Source organism: Bufo bufo, chromosome 1 (genome assembly GCF_905171765.1).
Source record: "Bufo bufo chromosome 1, aBufBuf1.1, whole genome shotgun sequence".
In the NCBI taxonomy this organism is placed as follows: domain Eukaryota; kingdom Metazoa; phylum Chordata; class Amphibia; order Anura; family Bufonidae; genus Bufo; species Bufo bufo.
The window spans coordinates 664664353-664685547 of NC_053389.1; the positions used below are offsets into that span (position 1 = coordinate 664664353).

General features: G+C 43.6%; 1 protein-coding gene across 1 annotated transcript in view; it reads right to left on the minus strand.

Annotated features, from left to right (window-relative positions):
• ATP8B4 (ATPase phospholipid transporting 8B4 (putative)) overlaps positions 1 to 21195 on the minus strand; it is a 515241-nt gene that overhangs the window by 355248 nt on the left and 138798 nt on the right. The window contains exon 6 of the mRNA XM_040414025.1: positions 18192 to 18253. Within this exon, the coding sequence (XP_040269959.1) occupies positions 18192 to 18253 (62 nt within the window). The remainder of the gene's footprint in view (positions 1 to 18191; positions 18254 to 21195) is intronic.

Genomic DNA, 21195 nt, shown 5'->3' on the forward strand with positions numbered 1-21195 from the left:
GCCAAAGCTAGCCAGATTTTCCATTCAGGTTCCATGGAAAGCTGGGTTACCACCATGTGCCACTGTAATGGACAGCAGAGTGCTAAATCTACCGAGAAAAATCCCTCTTCCACTCCTAAATAGAACCACGACTAGGTTTGCCTTTCAGGCTCCTGGAAAAGCTGGGTTATCACCATGTGGAGCTGTAATTAAGGGTCCATTCACACGTCCGTTGTTTCTTTCCTGATCTGTTCCGTTTTTTGCGGAACAGATCTGGACCAGATCTGGACCCATTCATTTTCAATGGGTCCTGAAAAAAAAAATCAGACATTGAGCTGTCCGATTTTTTTCAGGACCCATTGAAAATGAATGGGTTCAGATCTGGTCCAGATCTGTTCCGCAAAAAACGGAACAGTTCAGGAAAGAAACAACGGACGTGTGAATGGACCCTAAGACTGCAGATTACTTAATCTACCAAAATAAATCTATCTCTCACTCCTAAATAGTGCCATAGCTAGGCAGATTTGCCTCACAAGATCCAGGGAAAGCAGGGTTACAACCATGTGCAATAGACTACAATACTAAATCTACCAAGACAAGTCCTCCTTCCCACTCAAATGTAAACATAACCCAGAAAACTATTTGTAGAGACAGTCAGGGTGAGCCTATTCCTATGGAAATCTCCCCCACTTGTCATAAATCTCTAAGATTTACCACTCCAGTGACAAGACTGTTATTATGGGCCACCAGTTGACATTACATGGAGAGCAATATAAAAAGGTGAGAACTACAACTACCAGCATGTCCAGACTGTTATGTGGAATAAGTTGACATAGCGACAAGGAAATAAGAGGAGAGAACTACAACTCCCTGAATGTCCAGACTGTTATTAAGAGGCATTATTGGGAGAGGGGTATAAGAAGAGATAACTTCAACTCCTAGCATGTGCAGATTGCTATTACAGGGCATCAGTGGACATTACTGGGTGAGAAGTATGATGACAGAACTACAACTCTCAGCATGCCCAAATTGTTAATGTAGGGCATCAGTAGACACTACAAGGAGAGAGATATAATAAAACAGTACATCTCCCAGCATATATAGGATGTTATCATGGGCTATCACAGGACACTACTAACCTCTCTGCCACGCACAGCACAGACGTTCTGACCCCTTACAGCGTGACATCCCACAAGTACTTTATCACTTCTCTCCGCATTGCTTAGCTCTGTTTTTCTGCACTGGTCACATGATGATGATGACATCACTCAGGTGTCACGGCCACGGTTTTGGTCGTGACTCCTTGGGAGCCGCATACAGTTGCCCGCGGTTTGGGTTGTAGTGTCAACCGCAGCTGGAGGTATAATGTTGTTTGCCTCATGTGCGGTTGCCGCGGACAACAGCTATGTGTGCGGTTTCCTTGGAGTTGTGTGCGTGTATGTATGCACTTATGTATGTCTGTGTGCACTCTGTCTTATGTGTGGTGTGCACGGACATCGTTCCTGCACTGTGGTTGCCCGTGGCAACGTTTGTAGTGTGTACATGTGGTGGCAGTGTCCCGGCCTTCGGGCTGACTCCCAGGATATGAGTGCCACCCATGTCGTTGCCTGCGGCAACAGCCACAGTGTGTTTCGTGTTTTGGACACTTCTCCTTTAAGTGTGTGTTAGTGTGTGTTTCCCTTCTCTGGTGTTGGAAGGGTTAACTTCCTTCCTAGTGTGTGTTTGCACTGGGTGTGTCCGTTTGTGGGTGTGGGTGTGGCTGCATGGGCTATAAAGCCTCACTTAAGACATGATGTCTGAGGGGTACTCCAGCCTTGTTGTAAGCTGGAGGAACTCTCCTGGTCACATTTCCATCTGCCAGTGAGGGCCAACCTTGTGGTCATAAATTGTGATTCACTATGTTTATGAAGATGTGTGTTTACTTCATGTATGGTGTTTGGTAGATGTTTGTTGGTCTTTTCTTATTGCAGCATATGGTTTCCTGGTTTCCTGTGATGTGTGTTGTGTGCTCTGTCTTTGGTGTTTGTGGACAGCAGCACTTGGGTTCCAGGTTGTGTGTCTGTGGCAGGTAAGTGTGGTACTAGGCTCACTTACCTGTCACTGCCATATGTCTGTTTATGTTCCCCTGTCTTTGTTGCTTGGCCACTTTAGACTCCTGTTCCTCCGTGTCCAGGAGTAACGGGCTGTCTACCCAGCTCCTAGTTTAGGGCCATCTTGAGGGCTAGCAGGGACTTCAAGGTTCCGGAGCATGAGCCCTCCTACCATCAAGGTCGGCTCATGTAGCTAGGAGTCAGGGTCAGGTTAGGGATGCGATTAGGAGGTCACCTGCTCCCTAATCCTGTTGTCCTGGTCGAGCAGCGACCATTCCATCTGCTGATACCGCACGGCTGAGGGTTTTCCCCATCCGTGACATCAGGTCCTTCACCACTTCTCTACTGTGCTGCTGAGCTCTGTCTTCCTACCCTGGTCACATGAGGATGACATCATCACAGGTCCTGCTCCACATTGTATCTTCTCCTCTGCACTGCTAGCTATAGGCACGATCGCCGTTCCACGTCATTTCGGCCCGGTGCCAGACCACATATGGTGCAGATTCACTGCAGCAGCCCGCTCCATATATTCCCTCAACCACTGTTTTGGGTGGGGGGTTACTATCTCTCCTTGGGGAAAGAGCGCCTTAATCAGCGTGAGGAGACTTATAGATCATACAAACTCCTCTGGAATTCTGGGAAAAATGGGATGCAAATAAGCTCTTGCGGCATAAGAGTCTGAAAACAGTCTAACGTCATAAAATATTTAAGCCCTCTATTTTCTTTGGTTCATTTTATTATTACTACTATTATTACTATGATTATTATTTTTATAATTTAAATAAATCCTGTGGATACAGTTAGATAAAATATGTTTCAAATAGCATGTTTCAAATAGTATGTTTCAAATAGTTTTTTCTTTAATTTACAAAAAAGCAGATTTAAAAAAATGTCAGGTGTTATATAAATCTCATTCCAGTTAGAAGTAGGATTTTTAAAGAGGGGGAGGGAAAAAAAGTGAAATCCATCTGCAAAAAAAAACAAAACCTAAAAGATCAGGCCAAGAAAGATTTGATAAACAAGAATGCCAGATGTGAATATCAAATGAAGACAGAAGAGGAGAACAATACGTCACTGGTGGGCATCCTGGAGCTAGTTTGCATATTTGGCTAATTATACATTTTAATACATATCTGAGGTACAAAAGGGTTTGACTAAATATGCAAAGTGTAAAAATTAAGATACAAGACATCTGGTTCAGGAAAGTACATCAAGCGCAAACTTGCTGAGGTTCTTATAGAGTTCACAACTCTTATGGTTGCAATCAAAAAGAAAATTCATACAGTCAATATATTTGTACTTATTTATACAAGGTTAATGAACGATGCTCAATACTACAAATGAATTTCAAAAGCATTATGGATAATGCCCACTGGTTACAGACTCTGGAAATGTCGTGCACCCAACTTAGCAATTACTATACACCAGCTGCCACAGAAACAAACTTGCAGGAAACTAAGATCATGCAAGACCTTTAGCCATCATGAGAAAGAAACCCAAATATGAATAAGAATAATATGACTTGCATTTACTTTTAATACAGCCCATGAAATCTATGGGCCAGGTCCAAGAGGCCTGGTGGAGGCCTAGTGGCAACAGCAGTATACACAGGGCTATGCCCTTTAGTTGCTTACACTGAGTGACTTTGTGCATTGTTACAATGCAAAGGCCAGGCACATTTCACATATATTTCATTATTGAGACAGCCATCACATGATAACAGATGAGAATTCACATGGGAAATTATGGTTTCCACTAGGGTGATCCTTTAATATGGTACTGGAAGCGTCCAGAAGATGTCATATGTTTTGTGTTACACCGCTAGATGTAACTCTTTTCTTTGATTAGATTTTAAAGGGGTTATCCAGAAATTTGATAATGATGGCCTATCCTCAAGATCCCTATTTAAAGGGTTTCTGTCAGCAGAAAAATGGGTATTAACCTGGCTGACATTAGTGATGTACTAATGTCAGCTGAACATAACTGTATTAGTGCCATCTCACTGCGTGCCGCCGTTATTGAGAAAAAATAACTTATAATATGCAGAGCATCTAGGTGCGGGGGGGGGGGGGGGTTGTTCCTGCTCCTAGAGGCTCCGTTCTCCCACCTCTGGCCACGCCCTGCTACACTTGATTGACAGGGCCAGGCAGCGTTGGTCTCCGCATGCCAACCCTGTCTCCTGTGAAAATCTCACGCCTGCGCCGTCCCGTTCAGTATTTGGCGCAGTAAGTTAAGGACACTCGCCGGCTGCCGACTTCACTCAAATACTGAACGGGACGGCACACGCGCGAGATTTCCACAGGAAAATTATTTTTTTTATCAATAACGGTGGCACGCAGTGAGATGGCACTAATATAGTTATGTTCAGCTGACATTAGTACATCATTAATGTCAGCCAGGTTAATACCCATTTTCCTGCTGACAAAAAAAACCTTTAAAGAGGCCACTGCATTCACGGGAGCTGCGGGCAGAGTTGCGGTCTCTGCATAGCTTACCAGGCACAGTGCCAGACATTGTATAGCGGCTGTGCTTGGTACCGCAGCTCAGCCCGATTCAAGTGAATGGGACTTAGCTGAGTCTAGACAACATGACCAAATTACATTGACATCAATGCCCTAGGAAGAGGCCTAAGCGCTCATGGAGCACTGCAGCCTCTCTAAACAGCAGAGAACCCCGCCAATATGATGCTGATGCTGATGACCTATACAGAGGATAGGCTATTAATATCAAATTCCCTGTTAACAACTTTAAAAATATTGAAAAGTCAGAGAAATTATGCTTCTCCTAATAAAGTTTCATTCATCTGAATTTTTAATATTATGATTTCATTATTCTTAATTCCATATGCGAAAACAAACTACATATTACCTTAAAAGCATCAACTCTTAAAGTCTGGACACCTTCAAAGAAATTTATTTTTAAAGAGGACCTTTCATGGGTCCAGACATTATAAAATAAGTAGTACGTTATGTAAGGCATAAAGCAGGCATGTAACAGCGCTTATTATTTTTCCTGGGCGCTGCTCCGTTCGCCCGCTGTGGCCCTGTTAAATTCTCCCGCCTGGTATGCTAATTAATAGCATCAGAACAGGGAGGAGAAGACGCCAGGGTTTCTCAATGGCTGTAGCGCGATCCAATTACATCGGAGAGCTTCACAACCAGGGAGAAGGTGACGCTCTCCGCTGTGATTGGATCGCGCTACAGCCATTGAGAAACCCTGGCGTCTTCTCCTCCCTGTTCTGATGCTATTAATTAGCATACCAGGCGGGAGAATTTAACAGGGTCACAGTGGGCAAACGGAGCGGCGCCCAGGAAAAATAGTAAGCGCTGTTACATCCCTGCTTTATGCCTTACATAACGTGCTACTTATTTTATAATGTCTGGCCCTCTTAAAGGAGTAACTAAACCTTTGTAAAAAATTGTAATATGATGTCCCTAATGCCCTAATGAAACTTTTTCGAATATACTTTTTAATCAATTTTGTATTTTTCTTTCCCCTACCTAAAGCGCACCCTTCCCTGTGCGTTTAAACCTAAGTTCTCTGTACTATGCCAGGATTAGCTGAGTGGGAGGACAGAAGCAGGAGCCGCTCCGCTCAGCTTATCCTGGCATAGTTCATGGGTACAGGGTACCCATGTGCTATGCCAGGAGTTCGTATACCTCCAGGGAGCACAGGCAGGAGCAGCAATGTGCCGCTTCTGCAGCCCCATTCATAAATTCGACACTCCGTACACCGCTAAGCTGTCAGCGGTGTACAGAGAACTGAGTGTGCACAGGGAGGAAAAAGTATATAAAAAATTGATTAATAAAGTATATTAGAAAAAGTTTACTAGGGCATTAGGGACATCATATTAAAAATTGTTACAAAGGTTCAGTTACTCTTTAACCCCTTAAGGAGACATGACGTACCGGTACGGCGTCTTTCCCGAGTCCTTAAGGACACATGACGTACCGGTACGTCATGGGTTTAAAACGCGATTGCGGCGCAGCGGGGGTTAATCGGAACAGGATGCCAGCTGAAATCATTCAGCGGGCATCCTGTCACAACGCTGGCCTCCGCCCCTGCCCGCCTCCTCTTGAATATTCATTGGCGTCCAGTGGGTATACCACACATTGCTGACACTCTGGTATAAACGGCTGACATCTGTGCTGTGATGTCAGCCGTTTAACCTTTTCCTTACCGCGGTCCGTACGGACCGCTGTATGGAAAAGGTTAACAGTCAGGGAGCTCCCTCCCTCTCCCATCGGGGGGCTGCTGTGCCTTTGCAGCCCCCAGACAGGATGGGGTCACAGAGGGAGGGAGCCCCCCTCCTTCCCTGTCTGCTTCAGTTTTGGCAGACGGGGAAGGTTCCCATGGCATCCTGTTGTCCATGGTGCTGAACAGATCTGTGCTAAAGGCAGTGCTCCAGACTACAAAAAATACCTAGTAGCCATTGGCTCCTGAACTGAAAAAATTTAGGAGCTAAATGAAATTTTTTGTTGCCAAATCGAAACCGAATTAAAATTTTGGAATCGTGACAACACTACGCCGGTCAGATCGGTGTAGGGTTGTTTCGATACCAAAATTTTGATGAGGTGAATTTTGATGCATTGCACCCGCACTGAATCCGGACCCATTCACTTCTATGGGGCTGTGCACATGAGCGATGATTTTCATGCATCACTTGTGCGTGGCCCATAGAAGTTAATGGGGCTGCGTGAAAATCGCAAGCAAGTGCTGATGCAGTGCGATTTTCACGCATGGTTGCTAGGATGACATTCTATTCACTGTGTTATTGTCCCTTATAACATGGTTATAAGGGAAAATAATAGTATTCTTTAATACAGAATGCTTAGTAGAAGGTCAATATAATAAACATTATATACACCCCAGTATAATAAACATTGGTGGCGCAGTGCCTGTCAAAGGACCTGTGGTGACATCACTGTGCTCATCACATGGTACATCACATGATCCATCACCATGGTAATGGACCATGGGATGAGCTCAGTGACGTCACCACAGGTCCTGAAGAAAGAACGCTACGCGATCAATTGGAGGAGCAGAGTTAATTTTTTTATTATTATTTTTTTTAACCCTCATTGGCACTGCCCACTGCGCCACCAATGTTTATTATACTGGGGTGTTGGGGGGGGGGTTGCACTGCGCCACCAATGAAGATAACGGGCCTGTTAATACAAATACAGGAGGCGGGTGCCGGTATCAAATAGCGGGCACCCGACCTCTATGACAGGGAGCTGCGATCAGCGGCAGTTAACCCCTCAGGTGCGGTACCTGAAGAGTTAACTGCCGCTGATCGCAGCTCCCTGTCATAGAGGTCGCGTGCCGGCTATTTGATTCCGGCACCCGCCTCCTGTATTTGTAGTAACAGGTCAGTTATCTTCAATGGTGGCGCAGTGGCGACAGCCCCTCCTCCTCCCTTCTTATTTTAGCGGCGGCAGCAGCACAGGGGGGAGGGAGAGACTCCTTCTCCACGGCGCTGCTGAGAAGAACATCAGCAGCGGGGCGGAGAACTATCAGCTCCTGTGCCCCGCCGCTGTATTCAACTGCAGAGCTGCGGCGGCGGGTCTAGTCGCCATTTGTAAAAAAGTCTTGTCGCCATTTGTAAATTCTAAGTCGCATTGGCGACCATTTTGGTCGCCATCTGGAGCCCTGAAAGCCATAGATCTGTTCAGACAAAGTGTAAGTAAAATACAGTACAATACACTATATAGTGTACTGTACTGTATTATACAGACATCAGACCCACTGGATCTTCAAGAACCAAGTGGGTCTGGGTCAAATTTTTTTTAAAAACAAGTGAAAAAAGTAAAAGATAAAAAAAAAAAAAAACACATTTATCACTGAATAAAAAAAATAAAAATAAAAAATACACTACACATATTAGGTATCACAGCGTCCATAACGACCGGATCTATAAAACGGTCATGTTACTTTCCCCGCACGGTGAACGCCATAAAAAAAAAAAAAACTATGAGGAAATTAAAATGTACGCCAAAATAGTACCAATCAAACCGCCACCTCATCCCGCAAAAAATTAGCCCCTACATGAAACAATGGCCCAAAAAATTAAAAAACTATGGAGACACTATAACATGATATTTATTTTTTTTATGATATTATTGTGTAAAACTTAGATAAATAAAAAAAAAAAGTATACTACATATTAGGTATCACCGCGTCCGTATCGACCAGCTATATAATAATATCACATGACCTAACCCCTCAGATGAACACCGTAAAAAATAAAAACTGTGCTAAATAAACTATTTTTTGTCACCTTAAATCACAAAAAGTGTAATAGCAAGCGATCAAAAAGTCATATGCACCCCAAAATAGTGCCAATCAAACCGTCATCTTATCCCGCAAAAATCATACCCTACCCAAGATAAATCGCCCAAAAACTGAAAAAACTATGGCTCTTAGACTATGGAAACACTAAAACATGATTTTTTTGGTTTCAAAAATGAAATCGTTGTGTAAAACTTACATAAATAAAAAAAATAAAAAGTATACATATTAGGTATCGCCACATCCGTATCGACCGGCTCTATAAAAATATCACATGACCTAACCCCTCAGGTGAACCTAACCCCTCAGGTAAAAAAAGCAATTTTTTTTCATCTTACGTCGCAAAAAGTGTAATAGCAAGCGATCAAAAAGTAATATGCACCCCAAAATAGTGCCAATCAAACCGTCATCTCATCCCACAAAAAATGAGACCCTACCTAAGATAATCGCCAAAAAACTGAAAAAACTATGGCTCTCAGACTATGGAGACACTAAAACATGATTTCTTTTTGTTTCAAAAATGAAATCATTGTGTAAAACTTACATAAATAAAAAAATTGCATACATATTAGGTATCGCCGCGTCCGTGACAACCTGCTCTATAAAAATACCACATGATCTAACCTGTCAGATGAATGTTGTAAATAACAAAAAAAAAAAACAGTGCCAAAAAAGCTATTTCTTGTTATCTTGCCTCAAAAAAAGTGTAATATAGAGCAACCAAAAATCATATGTACCCTAAACTAGTACCAACAAAACTTCCACCCTATCCCGTAGTTTCTAAAATGGGGTAACTTTTTTGGAGTTTCTACTCTAGGGGTGCATCAGGGGGGCTTCAAATGGGACATGGTGTCCAAAAAAACAGTCTAGCAAAATCTGCCTTCCAAAAACCGTATGGCATTCCTTTCCTTCTGCGCCCTGCCGTGTGTCCATACAGCAGTTTACGACCACATATGGGGTGTTTCTATAAACTACAGAATCAGGGCCATAAATAATGAGTTTTGTTTGGCTGTTAACCCTTGCTTTGTAACTGGAAAAAAAAATATTAAAATGGAAAATCTGCCATAAAAGTGAAATTTTGAAATTGTATCTCTATTTTCCATTAATTCTTGTGGAACACCTAAAGGGTTAACAACGTTTGTAAAATCTGTTTTGAATACCTTGAGGGGTGTAGATTCTAGAATGGGGTCATTTTTGGGTGGTTTCTATCATGTAAGCTTCACAAAGTGACTTCAGACCTGAACTGGTCCTTAAAAAGTTGGTTTATGAAAGTTTCTGAGAAATTTCAAGATTTACTTCTAAACTTCTAAGCCTTTTAACGTCCCCCAAAAATAAAATGTCATTCCCAAAATGATCCTAACATGAAGAAGACATATGGGAAATGTAAAGTAATAACTATTTTTGTAGGTATTAATATGTATTATAGAAATAGAGAAATTGAAACTTTGAAATTTGCAAATTTGGTATTTTTTTTATAAATTAAAATGAATTTTTTTTACTCCATTTTACCAGTGTCATGAAGTACAATATGTGACGAAAAAACAATCTCAGAATGGCCTGGATAAGTCAAAGCGTTTTAAAGTTATCACCACATAAAGTGACACTGGTCAGATTTGCAAAAAATGGCCTGGTCCTGAAGGTGAAAATGAGCCCGGTCCTTAAGGGGTTAATTATTGATTTAGATGAATTTTGAGCCAAAAACATTTTGGTATGGATTTTCCTTATAAATCTTGTAGTGTTTGACTTCTACAGCTTCTATGTATCACAGTACATAGCAGATGCAAAAAGCTGTTCTATTCAAGAAACCTGTAAGGTATTGCAAATTTTCTGCAGCTAATTTGCTGGCATCATTAGCAGAATGCAGCCATTTACTGCTTCTATACTGACTAGATGGAAAGCACAGTTGCAATGGCCAACAACAAACTCAGACACCTCCTGTGCTCTCTCAAAAAATAAAGTACTATCTAAACTGCTCCTAATAGGATCAATTCCTCAGTAAATGGTTTACAATTTTCCAGCAATAGAAATATCTGAGCCGCGTCTAAGGGTTTCAATGCTCTATACTGCACAGTAGTTCTCCTCAGATATACGCATGACATATCAGAAGATGGTTCTGACTCCGTTTCCCTTGATAGAAAAATATGTTCTATGAATTGAATTACCGTAATCACAGTGGTTGTTAGTACAACCTTCATGGGAATATAAGGAATGGGATTCGGAAAGGATTCCAAACTGGAACCACGCACTGCTAGCCTGTGAGTGATAACAGCTTCTTGACACTCTTAAATGTGTTTCTCAATACTGATTTATATAATTATGTGCCAGCACAAAACTGCTCACAGTCCGAGAACAGCTTCTTTCAAACACAAACAGCTAGAGACAGATCATGTTGGTTTAGATCAGCGGTTCTCAACCTAGGGGTCGCGACCCCTTTGGGGGTCGATCGGCCCTTTCCGGGGGGTCGCCTGAGGCTTCCTATTGTGGGTCCAGGCCCGTCGCTAACAGACAGGCAAAACAAGCAATTGCTTGAGGCCCCGAGCTGGTCCGGGGCCAAGCAGAGCCGGTGCTTGTTTTGCGGCTGAGTAACTCAGAAGATCCAATGGTATATTCTAACCCCCAGGCGTTCCCATGGTGACGGGGACGCTTGCCTGGGGGTTAGAATATACCATCTGATCTGAGTTTTACGAGCTCAGTGAGATCGTAAAAAATCAAATCCGATGGTATATTCTAACCCCCAGGCGTTCCCATGGCGACAGGGACGCTTGCCTGGGGGTTAGAATATACAGGGCCACGCCGCTCACAGCAGTATATTTATAAACTAATCAGTAACTACTTTAACTTTAATCATTGCTCATTGCTGAGCTCTTTACTTGGATTATAATTTATTTGGATATGGGATATTTTACTTTGTCTTAGCTCCGGTAATAGCAGGCAGTGCGGGGGGCGGCGCTCACTCACTGACTTCACGCGCCTGCTCCTCCCACTAGGCGGCGCAGGCGCATGACGTCAGTGAGTGAGCGCCGCCCCCCGCACTGCCTGCTGTTACCGGAGCTAAGACAAAGTAAGATATCCCATATCCAAATAAATTATAATCAAAGTAAAGAGCTCAGCAATGAGCAATGATTAAAGTTAAAGTAGTTACTGATTAGTTTATAAATATACTGCTGTGAGCGTCAGGGAGGGAGATCTGTGGATGGCACTGTAGGGGGATCTGTGGATGGCAGTGCCATCCACAGATCCGCCTACAGTGCCATCCACAGATCCCCCCTCCCCTAAACAGTGCCATCCACAGATCCCCCCTCCCCTAAACAGTGCCATCCACAGATCTCCCCCCTAAACAGTGCCATCCACAGATCCCCCCCTAAACAGTGCCATCCACAGATCCCCCCTCCCCTAAACAGTGCCATCATGGCACTGTTTAGGGGACGGGGGATCTGTGGATGGCACTGTTTAGGGGACGGGGGATCTGTGGATGGCACTGTTTAGGGGGGATCTGTGGATGGCACTGTTTAGGGGGGATCTGTGGATGGCACTGTTTAGGGGGGGATCTGTGGATGGCACTGTTTAGGGGGGGATCTGTGGACGGCACTGTTTAGGGGGGGATCTGTGGATGGCACTGTTTAGGGGGGATCTGTGGATGGCACTGTTTAGGGGGGGGATCTGTGGATGGCACTATTTAGGGGAGGGGGGTCTGTGGATGGCACTGTTTAGGGGAGGGGGATCTGTGGATGGCACTGTTTAGGGGGATCTGTGGATGGCACTGTTTAGGGGGGGGGGGGATCTGTGGATGTCTTTGTGATTAATTACTCTGCTTTAATTATGTTCAATTTGTAGCAATAAAAATACATCCTGCATATCAGATATTTACATTACAATTCATAACAGTAGCAAAATTAGTTATGACGTAGCAAGGAAAAAAATGTAATGGTTGGGGGTCACCACAACATGAGGAACTGTATTAAGGGGTCACGGCTTTAGAAAGGTGGAGAACCACTGGTTTAGATAAATATAACGTACACACAGTGCACTTCAATTACTGAGAACAGGTGACATTTTGTACTTGTAGACCACATTCAAATGAAAGAAAGCTGGGAGAGGGGGTTTCTTTTAGTTATCTTTCTGCAAAAACACCCTGAACCTCCATGGAATGAAAGAGAATAAAAAGAACAGAGTAAGCTGAAGCACATTTTGGAAACGGCAAAAAAAACTATTTATCATACTATTAATCTGATTAATTCAACTACTATTTAAACACAAAATGATCCAAAGTAAATGTATGCTCTGTGACTATTAAAGTATATACACATTGCTTCTGGAAAAACTCCTGGCACATATGCCGACCATTGCCCTGGCACGCTATGGGCCCGGCAGACGCAGAAAGAATGTCCTTAAAGGGAGTCTGTCCGCAGTTTTGGTCATGCTAAACTGTTTAAGCACTAGGTAGAGGTTGGGGCAGCAGCAAACATACATTTTGTAAAGCTTTTCTCATCGGGGTAGTTAGAATATGAAGTTTTATCCACTCCTGCAAGTGCCCAGGGTGGGCTTCACTGTGAAGTGCTCTTTGCATTGAGCTTCTCCACAACACCTGTGTCAGACATTTCCGGCAGGCTGTTCATGATACCCGCCGACCCCATTCACTATAATGGGGACTGGCGGAGATCTGGCCACAACCCGGCAAAAATGTGTGCAGCAGTTTTCATCCAGCCGATTCTCTGCATAATTGCCGGGTTTACTGATCAACTTCAGCAGTGCTCCCGACAAAACAAAAACATCAAGGAGCCATTGGCTCGTAATATGAAAAATTTAGGAGCCAAATGAAATTTTTTAGTCGCCAAATTTTTGTTGTAACAAGGGTTAGAAACAGGATTTTCTTTAGCCTCTTGGCTATTAGTTTTTCCATTCATAAACCTCCACATTGAGCTCCCAGCAGCATATAGAAGCCTGCAGGGCACGCTGGCACTTCTGGTGTGACATCACCTGGGCACATGGTCTTTACTCGGCAGAGGCTCCGTTCCCACCATGCTGTCCCTGGCACTTCATGAGCAGTCGGCAGTGGCGCGTGCTCCCCTGTTCCATGAATGGCAGTTAAATTATTGTGCATATTCATACGCATTAGACATTTTTTAGGGAGAAAAACTGCCTGTACAGGCGTTCATGACGCTTGTACAGTCGTTATTGCTACTAGGGATGAGCAAATCGATTTGCATAAAACTTCGTTCCCTAATTGCGATGCTGCATGCCCTAACCCTGCTGTGCTGTCGAGACTCCATCTGAAGCCTGGCAGGTAACAGCCATATTTTAATGAGGAGCGCATTGGACCTCACCTGCACATCAGTTGTACTGTGCATACAAAAAGGATGGACTAAGTGCAATAAAAAAAAGAAAAAGAGGGGTGTAAAGTGGTTGTCCCAAATGGCCATTTATTACATAACCACAGGTTAGATAAGCCTGGGGCTACATGGTGACTTAGGCCCCTTGCAGACGAGCTTTACTCCCGCAGCGAGTCCGCAACACAGCACCCGGCCTGACCTCCCAGCGCTGACGGGAATCACATAGAATTATATTGATTTATGATGCTATGTAACCCTTACAGTTCTGGAATGTATTGGATAACACGGACAGCAGTATGTCAGTGTTATCCAATACATTCCAGAACTGTAAGGGTTACATAGAATCATAAATCAATATAATGCTATGTGACCCCCGGCAGCGCTGGGAGATCAGGCCGGGAGCTACGTTGCAGACTCGCTGCGGGAGGAACGCTAGTCTGCAAGGGGCCATTGGCTGTTACAAACATCACATGGCCAGAGATTACAGTGTAACAATGCAGCATTGCCACTAGTGAGAGGGGTAATTTTGGGACCTGCACATTGTCATGACAGCCCCAATAATTCTCACAACTGTAGGGTTGCGATGCGACACCATTCATTGTCACGATTTGAAACCCTGCACTACATTACGATGATTGGTCGTGCTGGCAACAGTGCATTCCTTTCTTTTTATTTAGCACACAGACAAAGTGCACCAGGCCCTGTGACAGAATTGCGTAAACCAGCTATGGAATCAGTTTCATCTGCTAGTGTGAGGAGACATAAAGCCCTGTTATTGGATTGCTTTGTGTCTGCTGGATGCAAGACCTTTCGGCAGAGCAGCGGAGGGTCTAGGCGCAAATGGCAACAAGACTACAAAGTCTTGTTGCCATTTTGCATTCCTAAGTCGCATTGGCGACCATTTTGGTCGCCATCTGGAGCCCTGTTCAGATGAAACATCCAAAGCAGATTCTGTTCTACTACTGTACAGAGCAGTAGCTCGGTCCAGTATTAGAATGTATTGGCTCCGATGAGCCAAAGTTATTGCTTCGCGAATTCTTGCGAAACTTCGCGTAATAACTTCATAAATTAATTTGTACTGTAAAAAAACAAAAAAAAAAAAAACTCGGGTTCGGTTCACCACTTGGAACCGAACCAGAGTTGGGGAAATGTTTTTTTTACAGTACAAATTTATTTATGAAGCTATTACGCAAAGCTCATCGGAGCCAATACATTCTAATACTGTAAGCAGCTCCTGCTCTGTACAGTAGTAGAACAAAGTTTCATCCGAATCGACTTTGGATGTTTCATCCGAAGTCGATTCGCTCATCCCTAGCCGGGTTGCAGCCAGATCTCCTTTGGTCTCCATTATAGTGAATAGGGCTGGATGGCAATGTAGTAGCTTCTAGCAATGCCGGAATGCAGAGAGATCTGGCAGGAAGTTCCTTGCCAGAACAGCCTGCCAGATCTAAGAACAGCTGCAGTGGTCTCTTGGGTGGATGCTGCAGCAGTTCTCAGAGCAGAGGGGATGGGCTGCTCAGTGAAGAGAGCACTTCACATTGAAGCTCCACCTCCTGGGCACTTGCAAGAGCAGAAAGTCATATTCACAGTTCTCCTGATGAGAAAAGCTCCACAAAATGCAAGTTTATACTGCTCTCTACAGTCCATAACTAGAGCCATCAGCAGTTTATTATGGGCAAAAGCATTGACACTGACTACTAGGGATGAGCGAACTTGTGTTTTTCAAATTCAGGTTCGCCTTTCGGGTCTTTGTGCAATTACATTATGGATTCCGTTATCACAGAATATAATGGCATTCTATGATGGAATGCACCACGGAAGCCTTTAAGCGGCATTTCGTTATGCATTCCGTCATAATAGAAGTCAATGGGCAGCATAACGGATTGGTCTGGTTTACATTTACATAGCTGCCCTGCGGGGGAGTGGGGATAGGCCTCAGTACACACATCGCTTTTGGATATACTACATATTGGTGAGTTTTCCTGTCAGGCTGCTAAGCCATGATGGCATATCATAGGTAGGATCACATCATTATCATCTATTGTAGAGCAGTGTAGTGTGTAGCGAGGCCCCGTACCCTCACCCCACCTTCCTGCTAGTAGAGGCAACCACCTTCCTGCATGGGGAGGCAACCAGTTCTGCTCAAATTTTAGGACAGGATGCTGGCGGGCATTGTCCATAATTCTCAGAGAACCCCTTTAACGTTCCGTTTTAGCTCACACTCTTTCCTACTAAGCACCAACCCTTCTAAAGGAAGTAAAAAATTTGGAGAAACACTAGATTTGCACAGACTCTAGGTACAAACACATTAGTAAACTTGCAAAGAATTTCTGCCCAAGTCTGTTCCCTTACTACAGAGGCTAACAGTTAAGGCTACTTTCACACTTGCGTTCAGAGCAGATCCGTCTGGTGTCTGCACAGACGGATCCGCTCCTATAACGCAAACGATGGGATCCGTTCAGAACGGATCCGTCTGCATTATATTTCAGAAAAAAATCTAAGTGTAAAAGTTAGTCAGACGGATCCGTCCAGACTTTGCATTGAAAGTCAATGGGGGACGGATCCGTTCGAAATTGCACCATATTGTGTCAACTTCAAACGGATCCGCCCCATTGACTTACATTGTAAGTCTGGACGGATCCGTTTGGCTCCGCACGGCCAGGCGGACACCCGAACGCTGCAAGCTGCGTTCGGGTGTCCGCCTGCTGAGCGGAACGGAGGCCAAACGGTGCCAGACTGATGCATTCTGAGCGGATCCGCATCCACTCAGAATGCATTGGGGCTGTACGGATTCGTTCGGGGCCGCTTGTGAGAGCCTACAAGCGGAACCCCGAACTCAAGTGTGAAAGTAGCCTAAAGGGGTTGTCCATTTTTTGCAATTGATGACCTAACCTCAGGATAGGTCATCAATATCAGATCAGTGGGGGTGTCAGCTGTATGAGGAGAAGTAGTGCAGACGTGCCAGATCCCTTCTCTTTTCCTGTCCACTTCTGCTGTCTATGGCAGAGAGCAGGAAGAGAGACAAGAGACGTCTCCTCATACAGCTGATCGGCAGGTGTGCCGGGTGTAGTATTTTGAGTTACTATTTATTATTCTCCAAGTAAAAAAAACAAACCATGCTATTTAAAGGGTTTCTATCACTTCGTATGCCATAATTAGCTCTCAGACACTAGCGATCCGCTAGTGTCTGCTCTGGCCAACCATCCTAATATAAGAGCTTTTTGGGCAGCCGTTTTGCTAAAAAAAATAACTTTTATAAATATGCTAATGAGCCTCTAGGTGCTATGTGGGCGTCATTAGCACCTAGAGGCTCCGTCTACCTTCATACACAGCCACCGCCCAGCGCGTCCCTCCAGCCCGCCCATCTCCTGATGAATGCGATCCTCCGTGTGACGCAACGGACGAATTCTAGCGCATGCGCCGTGCGCGGCTGTATTCGGCGCATGCGCAGAGAATGTCTGACCGCTTCCCTGCTCAGATATCTCCACTGCGCCTGCGCCGATGACGTCATAGTGCTCCAAGGAACAGGCGCAGTGGAGATGTCTGAGCAGGGAAGTGGTCAGACATTCTCTGCGCATGCGCCGAATACAGCCGCGCACGGCGCATGCGCGAGAATTCGTCCGTTGCGTCACACGGAGGATCGCATTCATCAGGAGATGGGCGGGCTGGAGGGACGCGCTGGGCGGTGGCTGTGTATGAAGGTAGACGGAGCCTCTAGGTGCTAATGACGCCCACATAGCACCTAGAGGCTCATTAGCATATTTATAAAAGTTATTTTTTTAGCAAAACGGCTGCCCAAAAAGCTCTTATATTAGGATGGTTGGCCAGAGCAGACACTAGCGGATCGCTAGTGTCTGAGAGCTAATTATGGCATACGAAGTGATAGAAACCCTTTAATAGAAACAAAAAGCTCTTAAAGAATTTATTTAGGTTTGCAATAATATCAATGAAAAATAGTCAAAGACCTATAGCTGCACATTGTAGAATTTTTTTTTAAGACTCATGCACATGACCATATTTTCCATCTGTGTGTCATCCATTTTTTGCACATAGCACACTAGCCCATTCATTTCTATTAGGCCAGTGATTTTTGCACTGATTTTGATCCCTTTTTCGGTTCAGCAATTTATAGTACATGGCCTATTCTGGTCTGTTTTGCGGACAAGAATAGCCCTTTCTATTGACTGGAAATAGAAAAATACGAAATGCAAACAGAAGGTATCGGTATTTTGTGTATTTGTTTGCAGACGGATATATCGGCATGGTGGTGTGAATGAGGCCTGATCACAATATTACAATAAATCCCCTTTATTACTAGGATAAATACTCCATTTATTCACCGTCCTGATAACTCTTGACAATTTATTGGTTGGACTGACAAGCCACAAGGTAGCTGTGCACATTGTGATTCTGTTGATAAACCTTTTCAACTAAAGATCCCAAAAATGTATAAAAATGTCTACACATCAGGGGAACTTGAGAAGCATTACTGCTTGCTTACCTGTCACCGAGAAGAACTTGCGACTGACGATTATTCACTTGATTATCAGTCTTGTGACGAAACTGTTAATTTAAAATAGAAAAGACTTCATGTAAGACAAAAACAAGTTAATATTTCAAAAAACCTAATTTGCTTTTAATATTTAGAAATCATACCATTCAAAATGATAACATTGTCATTGAAACTCCCATAAGGTTAAAAAAAAAAAAAATCCCTTTACTTATGGTTTGCGTTTATAGACGCAAGATTTTTTTTTCTGCTTTCCAAAGGTAGCACCTTGGATAGAGTAAAAGGACTTAGTCCAAGCTGGTAGGGTTTTCAGGTGGGGTGCAAAAGCAGAGAGAGAAGGGATATAAATTATTCCACCCCCCTTCTCGTAGCTCAGCCATTCAAGGACATTTGTGCGCCATGCATATGACCCAAAGCCATCAATTCCAGCAACTGCTTGACAGTTCCCCCTACTAATGTGCCTTTATTTAATTAAAAAGTAAAAATGATGGGGTCCTGAGTGCCCCAATCTTACTTACTGCACAACTGCAGTGAGGGGAATTTTTATGGATCAGGTCACACATACACAACTCCATTCAATGTCTATGGGACTGACTGTACAACACTCCCCAGTGTGGAGGGACAGATTGCTCAGAACTCCGGTCCTAGTGATCAGTGGAAGACCCAGTAGCAGGGCTCCTGCAAACCTACAATTATCACCTATCCTGTGGACAGGGATAACTGCAGCAGGCCAGTGGGTAACTTTTCACATGGAACCTGAGGCAGCGATACCCCTTCTTAGGACGATCCTCGATTAGTAAGACTGGAGAACCCATGGAGGGATATGGGTTGTTAATCTTGTCCTTTCCTATTATATATTATGTTTAAAACGGCAGGGACCCAGAAGCTATGGATCCCACTGTGCTCATATATAGTTGTACGGTCGGGAACAGGCTACATTGACTTCTATGGAGAGTAAATGATATTGCATTATTATTTATTATTATAGCGCCATTTATTGCATGGCGTTGTACATATGAAAAGGGGTGCGCATAATTAAAGCTTAACAAGTACAATTAAGCATGAACAAGTTACAAACTGGTACAGAGGGAGAGAGGAACCTGCTCATGAGGGCTTACAATCTACAAGGGATGGGGGAAGGATATAGGAAATGCAAAAATCAGCTGGCCAGACTTGGTGATTCCAGTGGACGAATACCGCTCCAAGAGACGTGATAAATCCAAAGTAAACGTAGTATCAATTCAGCCCAAGGATAAAATCAACTCCATTTAAGGCCTCATGCACAGGACCGTGGTTTGTTTTGCAGTCCGCAAACCGCGGATCCGCATAACACGGATGGCGTCCGTGCGCGTTCCGCAATTTGCGGAACGGCACGGACAGCCTTTAATATAAATGCCTATTCTTGTCCGCAAAGTGCGGACAAGAATAGGACATGTTATATTTTTTTTTTAGCAGGGCCACGGAACGGAGCAACTGATGCGGACAGCACACGGAGTGTTGTCCGCATCTTTTGCGGCCCCATTGAAGTGAATGGGTCCGCATCCGAGCCCGCCAAAACGGCGGCTCGGATGCGGACAAAAACAACGGCCGTGTGCATGAGACCTTATTTAGACATTTTTATTGAGACATATATTAATAATCCTGAAACAAACTACCAGGTACCACCAACACATTTCGATCTAAATTTTAAATGGAACTGTTTCTTTACCAGAGTGTTTACCCCAATTTTTAACTTTTAGCAATGGGCCTATCTAACTGCAAATAATTAATTTCTGAGCACACCAATATGTATTTGGTATTATTTTTCACGAGAAACCTTAGACAGATATAAAAAAATTTAAAAAATTGTATATTTTTCCTTTATCAATTTTTTTTTTGTTAAAAAAGATTTCAAGACAAAAGATTTCTAAATCCATTACCGCAGGTTTGTACCATAAAAATGGACGCTATTTGTGTAATTTATCTACTGGCTGAGCTCACCGCCAAACAGACTAGAGCTCATTTTGGTGGCCTATTTTTCTATTGCTGGTTCGAGGATATTATCTTATATGAAGAAATCGAAGACAGTGAAACCAGTGATAATGAGCCACTGAGCTTGATGAATTCGGACAGTAGTGATGAGTTCTTGGGGTTTCCTGATGATTAGAGGAGTACTGTACTAAGATTAAAATCTCTGCTCATCTGTTAATTACAGTAATAATGGTTCTTAATGCTGTTGTTGACTGTTCAAGTTTACATTGTTGAGATATTATTCTGTTATTTTATTAAATATTTTAGCCCACCTTTTTCCTATTTTCCCCCTCTAAAACCTAGGTGCGTCTTATCAAGTGAAAAATACAGTATTTGAGATGGAGGTGGCAGGAGGTGGAAAGGGCATGGATGTGTGGTTTGAGGGACCGAGCAGAATCATAGGTTACCCCAAAGGAGCGGACTTGTGGGATCTGAGAGAGCATGAAGCCATTGACCGTGATAGATAGGTCTGTTGTGGGGAGCTGAGTAAGAAGGGGGAAAGAAATTCAGTTTTCTCCATGCTTAGTTTTGGAAAGAGAGAGGAGAGGAGGATAGAGCAGATAGACACTGTGGGATTCTGGATAGTAAGGAGGTAAAATCTGAACCAGAGATATAAATTTGTGTGTCGTCAGCATAGAAGTGATACTGAAAGCCATGGGACACTATGAGCTGTCCCAGGCCGAACTGGAACTTCATACTGCAGGCTGAGTAGCACAATGTTTTGTGCCGCTATCACATGGTAGCAGTCTCTGTGTAACCTAGCTATGTACAAATACGGGTAGAGTCAACACACAGCAGTGACTACATTTTTTATGGTAGTTAAATGTTCTTCCGTACTGTATAGGAAATAATTGGCATTAACAGAAAAGCCAAACTGTATTATAATACAGAATAAGCATTAATGTTTTGAGAACAGCATTCTGTTGCACAATTTATTTTTGGACAAATGAACACACAAACATTAAAATTTTGTAATACATAAAAA